Source organism: Hakea prostrata, chromosome 6, assembly GCF_041222555.1.
Source record: "Hakea prostrata isolate BN-2017 chromosome 6, UWA_Hpros_2, whole genome shotgun sequence".
In the NCBI taxonomy this organism is placed as follows: domain Eukaryota; kingdom Viridiplantae; phylum Streptophyta; class Magnoliopsida; order Proteales; family Proteaceae; genus Hakea; species Hakea prostrata.
In genome coordinates, this window is record NC_142605.1 from 24,134,565 (window position 1) to 24,148,713 (window position 14,149).

At 40.2% G+C, this 14,149-nt stretch overlaps 1 protein-coding gene across 1 annotated transcript in view; it reads left to right on the forward strand.

The window, feature by feature from the left end:
• The window catches only part of LOC149012773 (Zinc finger, C3HC4 type (RING finger) family protein), a 91,363-nt gene that overhangs the window by 28,816 nt on the left and 48,398 nt on the right, over positions 1–14,149 (forward strand). The window contains exon 3 of the mRNA XM_089158364.1: positions 1,522–7,517. Coding sequence (XP_089014490.1) covers positions 1,522–7,517 — 5,996 coding nt within the window. The remainder of the gene's footprint in view (positions 1–1,521; positions 7,518–14,149) is intronic.

Sequence of the window (14,149 nt, forward strand, 5' to 3'; positions counted from 1 at the left end):
GGGTACTTCAGTAGAAAAAAATGTATCCAGGTTCAATGAGTTCATACTTTTGTAATAGTATTGTGATAAATAAATATGAAGGAGACTCTCTGAAACAGACTCAGGAGACTTTCTGAACCAAACTCAATTGCAGCAGCAATATAGAATCACAAAAGAATTCTAATCATCTGAAACTTCAACCAAAGAACTTAGTAAATGGGCCTGTAGGCAAGGTACAGGGTACAGGGTTATTAGCACATGGTCATTGAGACATCAAAAACAGAGCAGTTGCAGGTCTGTCTCGAGAGCAGCATCACTAATCAGGCGATCTAAATGCTCCAGAACTTGGGTCGAGGGTTCCCTTAATTGTGTAAGAACAGTAGTCAAAGACATGGCTACATCAGTAGGTGGGCAGCGTTGAATCAGTAGGTAGCTCAGACTACAGTAACAGAATAAGAGTAGCAGCCAGTGTATGTTGCAGACTGGATAAAATATATAATTCATTAAAGGAGAAAGGACATCCCCGAAAACCACGATAAGCAATCACAGCATATCTCAAATTGAAGGAGAGCAATAGCAATTGCAGCAGATCTTGAACTGAAAAAGATCATCTTGGGAAACACGACAGGGAGATATCCATCACAGCAGATACTGAAGTGATGGAGATGACTTGCACTGAATCTGGGACTGTAGCAGATCTCGAACTGAAGCAGATAATTGCAAAAAGAATGCCACATCCTCAGGATCCTCTGTAGCAGCATAATTAAGCAGAGATTACTTCATAATTTGTCGAAAAAGTATCTCGATTACATGGTTAAGGCAGTGATAGATTGCTACAAACCAGGTAGAATCAATTTAAAGAACAATGCGGATGAGAATAATTCTGGGTTTCCTCTAGCTGGTTGCAGAGGCTCTGGTACCATGTTAGAATTCAGAACACTGTGTCCAGCCTAAAGATTCCGAGAGAGAAGGAATTGGGGAAGAAGAAAAGAAGAAGAGGAGGAAAAAGTGAGAGAGAAACTGCTCACAGCAGCAGTGTCGTGAGAGCTCCAATTTCCCTATTCTTCCAATATATAAGAGGTGATTATGGTATATCATAAAGGAAGTATCCTAATCTAATACTAAATAATAGCATTGTTTCAGAAACACTTAAAAATAGAAGCAGGTAATATGACAAAAATAGTAAGATTGCAGTTCACGAGTTACTGTTCATGTGAACATCAGTCTTGAACACTATTCACAATGCTGTTCACGCAAACAGTAGTTGGCAACACTATTCGCGACACTATTCATGTGAACAGTGCTGTTATTCTGGTTAATACTTCTAAAAAGTTTATTGTTCGTATGGTCATCTAATATGATTGCTTGGATTATCTTTTTTTTTTTTAAAAATTTTATGTGCATTTTACTGTTGCAAGTTATCTAACATTTTTAACCTGTGAACTGCTTTTATGTTGTATATTATGTCACTGTTTTGGATGTCATTATGAGCATTACTTGTAATTGAATTAAGTGAGTATCGATTGAATTGGTTTTTGACAGGATGATGTATTGAAGCATGGCCAGGCATTCTGTTTTCTTCCTTTGCCGGTCAGAACAGGATTATCTGTGCAAATCAATGGTTACTTTGAGGTTTCCTCAAATCGCCGCAGCATCTGGTATGGAGCTGATATGGACAGGGTTGGAAAGCTTCGTTCCGACTGGAATAGGCTTCTATTGGAAGATGTTGTGGTTCCTGCTTTTACAAAGTTGCTTCTTGATCTACGAAGGTTACTAGGTCCATCTAAGTCATATTATTCGATATGGCCTCGGGGTTCCTTTGAAGAGCCATGGAGTCTTCTGGTGGATCAGTTCTACAGAGGTATTGGTGGATTTCCAGTCTTATACTCAAATCTGGAAGGTGGAAAGTGGGTCTCACCGTCTGAAGCTTTTCTTCATGACAAGGAATTCAGTAAAAGTAAGGAACTTAGTGAGGCCCTTGTTTTGTTGGGAATGCCTGTTGTTCAGTTGTCTTCTCCTTTGTTTGATATGCTCCTGAAATATTCTTCCAGTTTTAAGCAACGATTGGTTAGTCCTGTGACTGTACGCCAGTTCCTTACAAGATGCGAGTTACTGATTACATCAAACAGATTTTATAAACTGGTATTATTGGAATACTGTCTTCAAGACCTTGTTGATGCTGAGGTTGGTGAATATGCAAGCAGCCTGCCTTTGCTTCCTTTAGCAAGTGGTGATTTTGGATCCTTTTGTGAAGCCTCAAAAGGAACTTTGTACTTTGTCTGCAGTGAGTTGGAATACATGCTGCTTCAACAAATCCCTGATAGGTTGATTGATCGTAATGTTCCCCTGGACATACTGAACAGACTGACTGCTATTGCAATGTCCTCAACAGCCAATATTGTGGTTTTCAATGTTCAGTATTTACTGCAGTTGCTGCCTAAATTTTTTCCTGCTCATTGGAGACGCAAAGAAAATGTTGTTTGGGACCCTGACTCTAGTCTTAACCATCCATCATCATCATGGTTTGTGCTCTTCTGGCAGTATTTGAGAGATCAATGTGAGTCTTTGTCTATATTCTGTGATTGGCCCATCTTGCCAACAACTTCTGGGTATCTGTATAGAGCTTCTAGAAGCTCAAAATTGATTAATGTGGAAAAATTGTCCAATACATTGAAGGAACTTCTTGTTAAGATTGGATGCAAGATATTAAACCCTAATTATGGAGTTGAACACCATGAAATATCTCAATATGTCTGTGATGCTAATGGTGCTAGTGTGCTGGAAGCAATTTCTGATGTTGTCTCCTCAAGTGAGGGACTTCTGCAATTATTTGATAATATTATTGATGAGAATGAGAAAAATGAGCTTCGCCAATTTCTTCTTGATCCAAAATGGTATGTTAGAGACTGTATAGCTGATCATCACATACGGGACTGCAGGAGGTTGCCTATTTTCAAAGTATATAGTGGAGGTAGTCCGCAGGCGTACAATTTTTCTGACTTGGAAACTCCTCAAAAGTACTTACCCCCTTGTGATGTATCCGATTATTTCTTAGGAGGTGAGTTCATTTGCAGTTTGTCAGATAATGAAGAAGATATTTTATTAAGGTTTTATGGGATTGAGAGAATGGGAAAGGCACGCTTCTTCAAATTAAAGATGTTGAACAGAATCGGTGAATTGCAACCAGAATTTCGTGACAAATTAATGATTTCTATCATGCAAGACTTACCTCATTTATGTATTGAGGACGCTTCTCTAAGAGAGGCTTTGAGAAAATTAGAGTTTGTCCCCACACTAAGTGGCGTCCTAAAGCGGCCTGAGGTTTTATATGATCCTCGCAGTGAAGAGCTATATTATCTTCTAGAAAATTCTGACAGTTTCCCACATGGCGTATTCCAGCAACCAGGTATTCTAGACATGCTACTCGGGTTGGGTCTGAGGACATCTGTATCACCTGAGGCTGTTATACAGAGTGCTCAAGAGGTTGAGCTATTGATGCATAAAGATCAAGGAAAGGCACACTTAAGGGGGAAAGTGCTTCTCTCTTACTTGGAAGTGAATGCTTCTAAGTGGTCATTGCGTCCAACCAGTGATAGTCAAAGAGCAATGAACAAACTGTTCTCACAAGTTGCAACTACTTTCAAGCCCCGCAATTTGGAATTTGATATCGAGAAATTCTGGAATGATCTTAGAAAGATATGCTGGTGCCCTGTTTTAGTTGATGCTCCCCATCCGGCTTTACCCTGGCCTGTAGTATCATCTATGGTTGCACCTCCTAAGTTGGTTAGATTATGTGCTGATCTGTGGCTTGCTTCTGCAAGTATGCGTATACTGGACGGTGAATGCTCTTCAACTGCCTTATCATTTAGCTTGGGCTGGTCTTCCCCACCAGCAGGAAGTGTAATTTCTGCCCAACTTCTTGAACTTGGAAAAAACAATGAGCTTGTCACAGATCAGGCACTTCGGCAGGAATTAACCCTAGCAATGCCAAGGATATACTCTATATTGACTAGTATGCTTGGTTCTGATGAGATGGATATTGTAAAAGCTGTTCTAGAAGGGTGCCGCTGGATTTGGGTGGGAGATGGGTTTGCAACATCAGATGAAGTTGTCCTCAGTGGTCCTCTTCATTTGGCTCCTTATATACGTGTCATCCCAGTTGATTTAGCTGTTTTCAGGGAATTATTTTTGGAGCTTGGCATACGAGAAGTATTGAAGCCCACTGATTATGCTAATATTCTATCTAGAATGGCTGTGCGAAAAGCTGGTGCACCCCTGGACCCACAAGAACTCAGGGCTGCAGTATTGGTAGTGCAGCAACTAGCTGAAGTTCAGTTTCAAAATCAGCAGGTTCAAATTTATTTACCAGATGCATTGGCCAGGCTATTTCCTGCAGCCAGTTTAGTCTACAATGATGCACCATGGTTGCTTGATTCTGGTGATCCAGACACTGCATTTATTGATTCTTCTACTGTGGCTATGAATCCCAAAAGAACTGTTCACAAATTTGTGCATGGAACCATTTCAAATGATGTTGCAGACAAACTTGGTGTACGTTCACTTCGTAGGATATTGCTTGCTGAGAGTGCTGACTCAATGAATTTGAGTTTATCTGGTGCTGCAGAAGCCTTTGGACAGCATGAGGCCTTGACAACCAGACTTAAACATATAGTTGAAATGTATGCAGATGGGCCTGGGATTCTTTTTGAGTTGGTGCAGAATGCAGAGGATGCAGGTGCTTCTGAAGTTGTCTTTCTCTTGGATAAAACTCAGTACGGGACATCATCTGTCCTTTCTCCAGAAATGGCAGATTGGCAGGGTCCTGCTTTATATTGTTTCAACAGTTCTGTCTTTAGCCAACAAGATCTTTATGCAATATCACGTATTGGTCAGGATAGTAAACTGGAGAAACCCTTTGCAATTGGAAGGTTTGGTCTTGGCTTTAACTGTGTTTATCATTTTACAGACATCCCTGCATTTGTTTCAGGTGAAAACCTTGTGATGTTTGATCCTCATGCCTGTAACCTGCCTGGGATCTCCCCATCCCACCCTGGCCTGCGAATTAGATTTGCTGGGAGAAGGATTTTGGAACAGTTTCCTGATCAGTTTACTCCATTCTTACACTTTGGCTGTGATTTGCAGCAATCTTTTCCAGGCACACTTTTTCGTTTTCCTCTTAGGACTGAAAATGCATCCTCTAGGAGCCAAATAAAGAAAGAGAAGTACGCAGTTGAAGATGTTCTATCACTCTTTTTTTCATTTTCAGAGGTCGTGTCTGAGGCTCTTATTTTTCTCCGGAATGTTAGAACTATATCTCTTTTTGTGAAGGATGGAGTTGGCCATGAAATGCAACTCCTTCATCGTGTTAACAGGCACTGCATTAATGAACCTAAATCTGAACCCAGTCCTATGCATCCTATGCTTGGCTTTATTCATGGAAATCAGCGGAGTGGGATAGATAAGGATCAGTTCCTCAGCGTATTAAGAAAAACCCCTGATAGTGATTTGCCATGGAACTGTCAGAAGATCATAGTGACAGAGTATAAGCCTTCTGGTGAGACGTCACACTTGTGGGTAATTAGTGAATCTTTAGGAGGTGGACGTGCAAAGAAAAAATCCCTTGCCTTGGAGAACATGTCTCATAATTTTATACCTTGGGCTTGTGTTGCTGCACGTTTGCAGTCTGTCAATTTGGTGAAGACCGAGGAACCGAGTAACAACACTGAAATACAGTCTGTTGATGACAATCCTGGTAATTTTCATTTTCCTTTGGATTTGATGCAAGATAGACGGGATTTTGAGGGCCGTGCATTTTGCTTCTTGCCGCTGCCAATTACTACAGGGCTACCAACACATATTAATGCATACTTTGAGCTGTCATCAAACCGAAGGGATATTTGGTTTGGCAGTGACATGACAGGGGGAGGAAAAGCACGGTCTGATTGGAACATTTATGTCCTTGAGGATGTAGTTGCACCAGCTTATGGACATCTGCTTGAGAAATTGGCAATGGAACTTGGCCCATGTGAACTGTATTTTACGCTTTGGCCCACAAAAATTGGGCTAGAACCATGGACATCATTAGTGAGGAAAGTCTACATTTCTATTTCTGATCTTGGTCTCCGTGTCCTGTATACTAAAGCTCGAGGGGGCCAGTGGATCCCTACTAAGCAGGCTATTTTCCCTGATTTTACTTTTCCTAGGGCAGCTGAGCTTATTGAAGTATTATCAGATGCAGGTTTGCCTACAGTTATCGTCTCTAAACCACTGGTGGAGAGATTCATGGAAGTTTGCCCGTTGTTGCATTACCTGACACCTAAATTGCTGAGGACCCTATTGATTCGACGAAATCGTGGTTTTAAAGGGAGAGATGCTGTCATCGTGACACTTGAATACTGCTTAAGTGACATAAAAGGACCTGTTAACTATGAATGTTTGCATGGTTTACCATTAGTTCCTCTTGCCAGTGGTTTATTTACGACATTCAACCAGAAAAGCGAAGGTGAACGGATATTTGTCACTAGTGGAGATGAATATGACCTCCTTAAAAATTCAGTGCCACACCTTCTGGTAGATTCCTCAGTTCCACAAGGAGTCCATAGGAAACTGCATGACATTGCTGAACATGGGCATTTAAATATTTCTTTGCTTACATGCCATCTTCTGGAGGAGCTCTTTCCCAGAATTCTTCCAGCAGAGTGGCAAAATGCTAAACAGGTATCATGGGACCCAGGTCATGAAGGTCAACCAAATTTAGAATGGATGGCTAAATTATGGAGCTATTTGAAGTCATCTTGTGATGACCTTTCAGTTTTTGCTAGGTGGCCTATATTGCCTGTTGGCAGCACATGCCTTCTGCAACTTGTCAGAAATTCAAATGTCATTAAGGATGATGGCTGGAGTGAGAACATGACTTCACTGTTGGAGAAAACCGGATGTTTTTTACTGAAATCTGACGTGCAAATTGATCACCCACAGCTGAACAATTTCGTGCAGGATCCAACTGCTAGTGGCATACTAGATGCTTTACTTGGTGTTGCTGGTGAGCCACAGGAAATTGGGAAACTTTTTCATGTTGCATCAGAAGGGGAGTTGCATGAGCTTCGGAGTTTCATTCTCCAATCCAAGTGGTTCGGTGCGGACCAGATGGACTGCCGACAAATTGAAACGATAAAAAATATACCCATGTTTGAATCATACAGAAATAGGAAATTAGTTACTTTAAGCAAGCCTACTAAATGGCTGAAACCAGAAGGTGTGCATGAAGATCTTCTGAATGAAGAGTTCATCCGCACAGAATCGGAAAGAGAAAAGACCATTTTAAGAAATTTTTTGGGGTTGAAAGAGCCCAGAAGGGTTGAATTTTACAAGGATTATGTACTCAATCGAATGGCAGCATTCCTTTCTCAGGAAGGAGCTCTTTGTGCCATTCTGCAAGATGTAAAGCATTTGATTGAAGAGGATACTTCTGTTAAAGATATACTTTCACAGACAGATTTTGTTTTGGCAGCTGATGGGTCATGGAAACGTCCTTCCAGGTTTGAAATTTCCTTCTCACTCGAGTCTTCAATGGTTTGGCCTAAATATATCACATGGTTTGCATGATCATTTTTTGATTCTTTTTATTGGTAAAGCAAACTTTCTTTTCCTTCTTTGATGTTGATTGCTTTTATATTTTTTTCGTTTTTGTTTAGCATAGATAGATTTGGTTACCCAAAATGGGAAAAAAAATACAGTTAGCTTCTGAAAATTTGAGAAAGAAGAAGGGGAAAAATGAAGGAGAGAAGAAGATGAACTTGTGGTTTTGCTCTGGAGGCTAAGATAGAACTTATGAGCAGTCCTCAAAATAACTTCACTATATATAGGCTGATTACATGTTGATTCTATATAGGAAACAAAATAGAACCAAAATAGGAGAGCATCTCCCAATTTCGATTGGTATAGAACACCTAATTGCTGCCTCCTTTTCCTATCAAGAGTTAGCGCCTTGTGCTAACTCTCGATGGAACTTTCCTTTTCCAAATTGCCCTTCCTAACAGTTTCCAAGTAAGCGACCAAGCTATTTTCTGGCACTTACCTATGTTTCTCCCACATTGGTCTTGTCTTTCTTCTTCTTCTTCTTCTTTGTTTTTGTGTGTGTGTGTGGTTTGAATTCAAACTGCTTTTCGTTTGATCATTAGTTTTCTCTCATTTCCCACCTTTTTTTTTTTTGGGTGTGGTACTTTATGGCTTAGTTTTCCTCCTATATGTTATATGGATAGAGGTGAGGGTGGTGTTAGAGTATGCAAAGTTTAGAAAAAGTATACATATCTCCACCTGCACCAAAAATTAAAAAGGAAAAAAAGAAAATGGATTCAGTAGCTTGAAACCCATGTAGCATTTTAGTATTTCAACCTTTTGGAACTGGCTAAAATTTATTTTCATGGTTCACTTGTTTGAGCTTATACAGTGCTGAATTTGTTGATCTGGCCATTGAATAGATAGTGGATCACTTGGGTTGCCTGTATTACAACAGTCGTGAATCTCAATGTATGGCTCACCATCTAGTGGATTTGTTGCCATTGATTTTCTTCCATCAAAGAACTGGAAACTTCATCTGACAATCAATGTTTGAAAATTTGGATTTTGGCTGCATTTCGTTTCTTGATTTATTTTGATGAATTTCAGTCAATTTTTGCGCTGCAATTTGATTTTATTTAGCTAACGCAATCAATATGTTTTCTGAAAGTTGGGTCAGTTTGAACAAAATTTCAAACTTTGCTGACAATTCAAATTGTTTGATGGATGTGGGGTATGTTGAACTGCAGGGTGCCCAGTACACAAGGTTCCCACAACTGTGGGCTCTGGGGAGGGTTAGTATGTATGCAGCCCTACCCAGCTTTGTGTAGTGGCTGTTTACTGATTTGAACCTGTGATCACTAGGTCTCAATGGAGCCACCTTTCCAATGAGCTGAGGTCCACCCTCGGATCTTGTCTATGAGAAGGTTTGGATTTGTCATTAATAAAGTTCTAAACCTAACTTCAATCATATGAACCCCTATGTAATAAATCTTTTTGCTTTGTGTCACCAAAATTGTCCTGTTAATTGTGCCTCATGACATAATGCTTTTGGGCTCAAAGCCTGAAAGTTGAAACTAACAATGAGTCAAGGATGATGTGCAATTGTGGACAATATAGCTATAATGACTTGGATTCCTAGAAGCTGCAATGCCGACAGTTTAGTGCAGTTTGGGCAAAATTATCTTGACCAATGAAGGAAGTGAAGCCCTTTGAAATTAATTTCGGATGATATATATGGATGCAAGTGATTATAGAACTGTTAAGGAGAGGGACCTATTTATGTGTATGTTGAAGGGACCAACTGTGTGCATTTCTTGTTCTGATCAATTGAGATTGGTGTGATGAACATTATTTTATCATATATAATTCCTTTAATTGTTGTTAAGAGGAGTTGATTCTTAACATGTAACTAAAGATATCACTAATGCTGACCTTTAAAATAAAACAAGTAAGAGAACACTCATCATCTATGTACAGGTCCCTTCCAATGCTGCGGGTTGCATATATATATATTGTGACAATTATGGGAAAGAAGGGAAGGAAGAGAAAAGAAGGTAGAGTTCATGAGAGAAGCATAGAGATATCACTCTCTACAGAAAATATATCAAAGATTCTAAATAGTTCCAAATATTTCCTTAGTATAACATATTTCTCAATAAGATGATAGGGGAAGTTTCACATTTCTAAAAATGTTCCTACGGTAGCTGTCCTAACTTCTAACATGCTGGTAGGGAGTCTCTTCTTCTCCCCCAAAGACTGTTTCCCTATGGTAGTTTTATTTTTCTGGTGTGATTTCACACAGGATAGACGGTCAATGCACGGTGCTGTATGAGGGGCCACCATTAACTTTTTTAGATGTTGAATAATATGTGAATTGGAGAGAAAGAAGAAAGATGGAACAGTAGCAGTTGTATCTGAAGGAGATGAGGGACTTCTGAAGAGCATCCAAGACAAATTTCATTGTTCATAAATCACCTTACATACATAAGAAAGTCATAACAGTAAAAATGTTGTTACTCAATATACACTGATAGTTCCCCTTAGTCTGGAGTATTTATATCATGCACCTAACACCGAGATACAGGGAGTTAGAAAGGTATAGTCCCTCATCAGTTATTTGGGAGTCTGAGACCTTGGATGTGTTTTAATGTACCCTTGGCCCATTTACACTGGAAGCCTTAAGGTTGACCAACAAGTGGCATTTCGTGGTTATCCTACTGTATTTAACATCTTATCAAATCCCAGAGGGTTGGGTATTTGATCTATGTTAAGTGTGAGTTTGACACCCATATCCGTATCTAGGATACAAGGGTATTTTAGACTAACACTCTTGGTATAGATTCCATGCAGTAATTAATTGAAGATCTTAATCTTGAAACATGGTCCTTAGGATCTCAGGTAAGATGATTAATTAAGTTATCAAGTATTTATTTTAAATTGAGATTTATGTCTAATATAATTGATACTGAATGATTGGACTCTAGCTGTTTCAGAGGGAGGTCTGGGTTTCAAAAACTTATGTGTGCAATAAAATGTTCATTTAAAGGCCTTACTCTTTATGTTTGATTTTTTTTTTCTTCTATATTTTGAATTGAAAAGAGGTGTACAAAAGGGTAAAAAATAAAATGAAGGAGATGTGATAACTGTACAAACTAAAGGGAATAGTAATACGAACTGAAAGGAATTGGGAAGACAAAAAGAAAATGAAATAAAAGATGAAAACATGTAAAAGAGAGGAAGTTAGAGAGTAAACAGAAGGTTAAGACAGCAAATTGGAAGTTAGACGGGAAGTAGGAAAACAAAAATAAAAAAATAAAAAAAGTGGAAGATCCGGTAAGAATTGTGATCTCTTCCTTGTTTGAATTATTAATTGAGATCATGTTAAATAGGATCATCTATTCATGTTTATGGGATTGTTTTTTGTTGATTGGGTTGAACCCTGTTGATTTATCCCTGACCTTAATGGGATGATGTGTTGAATCCATGGTGTGATCTGTGATCTTGTTTCAACCCATTATTAATGGGAAATTATTTGGAGACCAAAGGAGACTTTAGGAGATCACAAAGAGATCGCAGGATGTACCTAAGGATAGGGAGTGAACCCTGTGACTTTCTAATGCTTGTGAACCCAATCAGGAGATCAGAAGGAAAATCCAAAGGGTTTTTTTGGATGAATCCCTTGGATATCATAGAGCAACCGCAACCTACTGCCACATGTGACATGTGACTTAACCTAAACTCCTAAACTAACTTCTTCGATCTTGTAATCTAGCTGGATCACATGTTTATTACTTAGACAATTGGTACAGCTGTGTTTAAGTTGAGAAATAACTTGATGCGAACACAAAGACCCCCTGGCTGAAACACTAAGTGGGCTTCCCTGGATGGCTCCAAGAATCCCTCATAAGCTGGCCGAACCCCTAATAGGGGCAATTAGGGCATTTCCAGCCCCCTTTCCTTGTTGGTATGTTAGAGGCTGGCAGCACAATCCTTCTCAGCCCTTCCCCCACTCCCCTTAGTACTCGCAGGCCTCCCTACCCCTTCTTCTTCCCCACGGTCCTAGAACCACAACCCCTGCAACTCCTTATCCACTCCCCCTTAATCCCTTTTTTTGCTTCCCTCAGGATCGCACCACCCTTTTGAAATCAGTCCTACTGCTATTCCCCAAATTGAACCCTATTTTCCTAGCTTTAAGAATTTCCTGCACTTCATCTTCTTCATCTGAATTTTCTGCAACTTTTTCAAACTTCTGAAAACCTAAACCTACTGCAATCCAGATCTCAGTTAATTATTGCAGCAGGTTTTCAGGGATATAGAACACCCTAAACATTTTAGAATGACCTTCCTCTTTGTTGGAATTCCTGGGCAGCCCTTAGTTTTAGGGAAATTCCGCAACTACTCCTAACCCTAAAACTGGGTTTACATCACTGGTATTAGAGCTGCGGTCACCAGCATTTTGTAGGAGTCTATAGCCATTATGGATGTACCAGGTGTTACTAGACAGTTGAAGCAAATTCTGAAAGCCCAGCAAGATGTGCTTACACAGTTAACTGAGATGAATACTAGAGTTACAAACCTTGAGCAAGTCAGAATTGGAGATCCCATGCGAACACACCACCTCCACCCCCATCACCACCTAGACTTAACTTGCAAGTCTATGTTCCCCATGGAGAAGGAGCAAGTGGGGCAAGAAGGTACAGGGATGATGATCCAAAGCCGTACCATCCTAGAAACTCAGTAGAGAGAGAAACGGTTGTACCAGAGAGTCTAGGTATGAGAATCCAACTTTTGAGCGATATCAGCAACATGATGGACAACAGAGAAGGCCGGCAGCAGCCCATTCATCGTTAGAAGAATACTTGAGGGCCTACTTCAATGGAGGCCAAGAACCAAGAAGAGGTACAGACCACCACAGAGTCAAATTAGAACTGGAGGAGTTCGACGGGTCACTTGATCCATAGGTGTTCTACGATTGGAGGGCAGCCTTAGATGACTACTTTGATTGGTATGATCTCTCTGAAGACAGGAAGATGCGGCTAGCTGGAACCAAGCTTGTTGGGGCAGCTAGAGATGGGTGGAGTACCATGGAGAGAGAACTTTACCGTGAAGGCAGAGCTCGTGTGCACAGTGTGTTTGTGCGTGCGGATCTACATGCACCTGGGGGTGGGTGTTATACACTTATACATTTTTGTGGCCGTTAACAGCGCAGGCTTTTAAAATGGGTGGTTGTAAGGTGGTATCAGAAGTCAGAACCAAGTCCATTTGTTGCCCTCTGGTTGCATATTCATGTGTTGCTGTAGCTAGGTTTGTGGGAGTGTAGTGTGTTGGGAGTTAGAGATGTATAGTTCCACATCAATTATTAGGGTCTTGGATGTGCATTGAACGTTGGATCTGTTCTGGTATTTTGTGGGCTATCCGAATATTTCATATGGTGCCAGAGCCTGGAGGTCTGTTATTTGATTCTTGTTAAGTACGAGTATGGGTGGGTTGTGCAATGTGTTGTTCGGCCCCTGCATGTTCCCTACACATGTTGGTGTTACACATAGAGCTCTGTGTGCGTGTGTGTTGTTGGCCTGCCTGTGCAGGGGGTTGTTGTTGCTCTCACCTAACAGCCTGAATTTTTTGGGATTAAATGGTTGTGATACCCTGCTTGCTAAGAAGAATATGAAAATAATAAACTAATTCTGTTAATAAAGACATTAGCCGATCTTTGTCACAACAAAGGTAGTAACGGCACTTTCAGAATTTACCTTCACATTACTAAAATGCCTTAAAGCTTCAATGTGCTCGTGTAGTTTTGGACTTATGGTGCATAGAATTTTGTGCTCTACTGACTGCTGCTTTCTTATCATGGTATAATCTCGTTGGTCCATCAGTGTTATACCCATTTCATGCCTTAATTTCTTCAACCATGGCCATAAAAGCTATATATTCCAACTGTCATAGCTCTAAACCAAGCTTTTGTTCACTATGGTTTCACATTAAATCTTGAACTGTCAGGGAAAGGTAGTGTCCAGGTATAGGGTAACGCTCCCCTACACATGCAGGCCAAGACATGTTCCTTGCCTGCTTTCTTATCATGGTATAATCTCATTGGTCCATCAGTGTTATACCCATTTCATGCCTTAATTTCTTCAACCATGGCCATAAAAGCTATGTATTCCAACTGTCATAGCTCTAAACCAAGCTTTTGTTCACTATGGTTTTACATTAAATCTTGAACTGTCAGGGAAAGGTAGTGTCCAGGCATAGGGTAACGCTCCCCTACACATGCAGGCTAAGACATGTTCCTTGCCTGTGGTGGTCATTTTCCTTTTGTGTGGCAACGAAAGAAAAGAAGTGTTGGGAGAACTCTTCTGATGCACTTCCCAGCCAAAGATTCAACCTTCCTACTTTAAAGACATGGTCACTACTGTTTCACCTAAAAGCTCAAACGTGAGGTAAGATTAGTGTCAATGTATACATCAACAACATAGTACCTGATCTTGATTCTTGCCACCATGATTTTTTCTTGGTCCTTAAAGTAACTTATAGTTAGCTTCAATTTAAAAAGTAACTATATCCTGAATCAGTCTTCCTTTCCCAATTAGCAGTGGTATAAGCCTGTGTT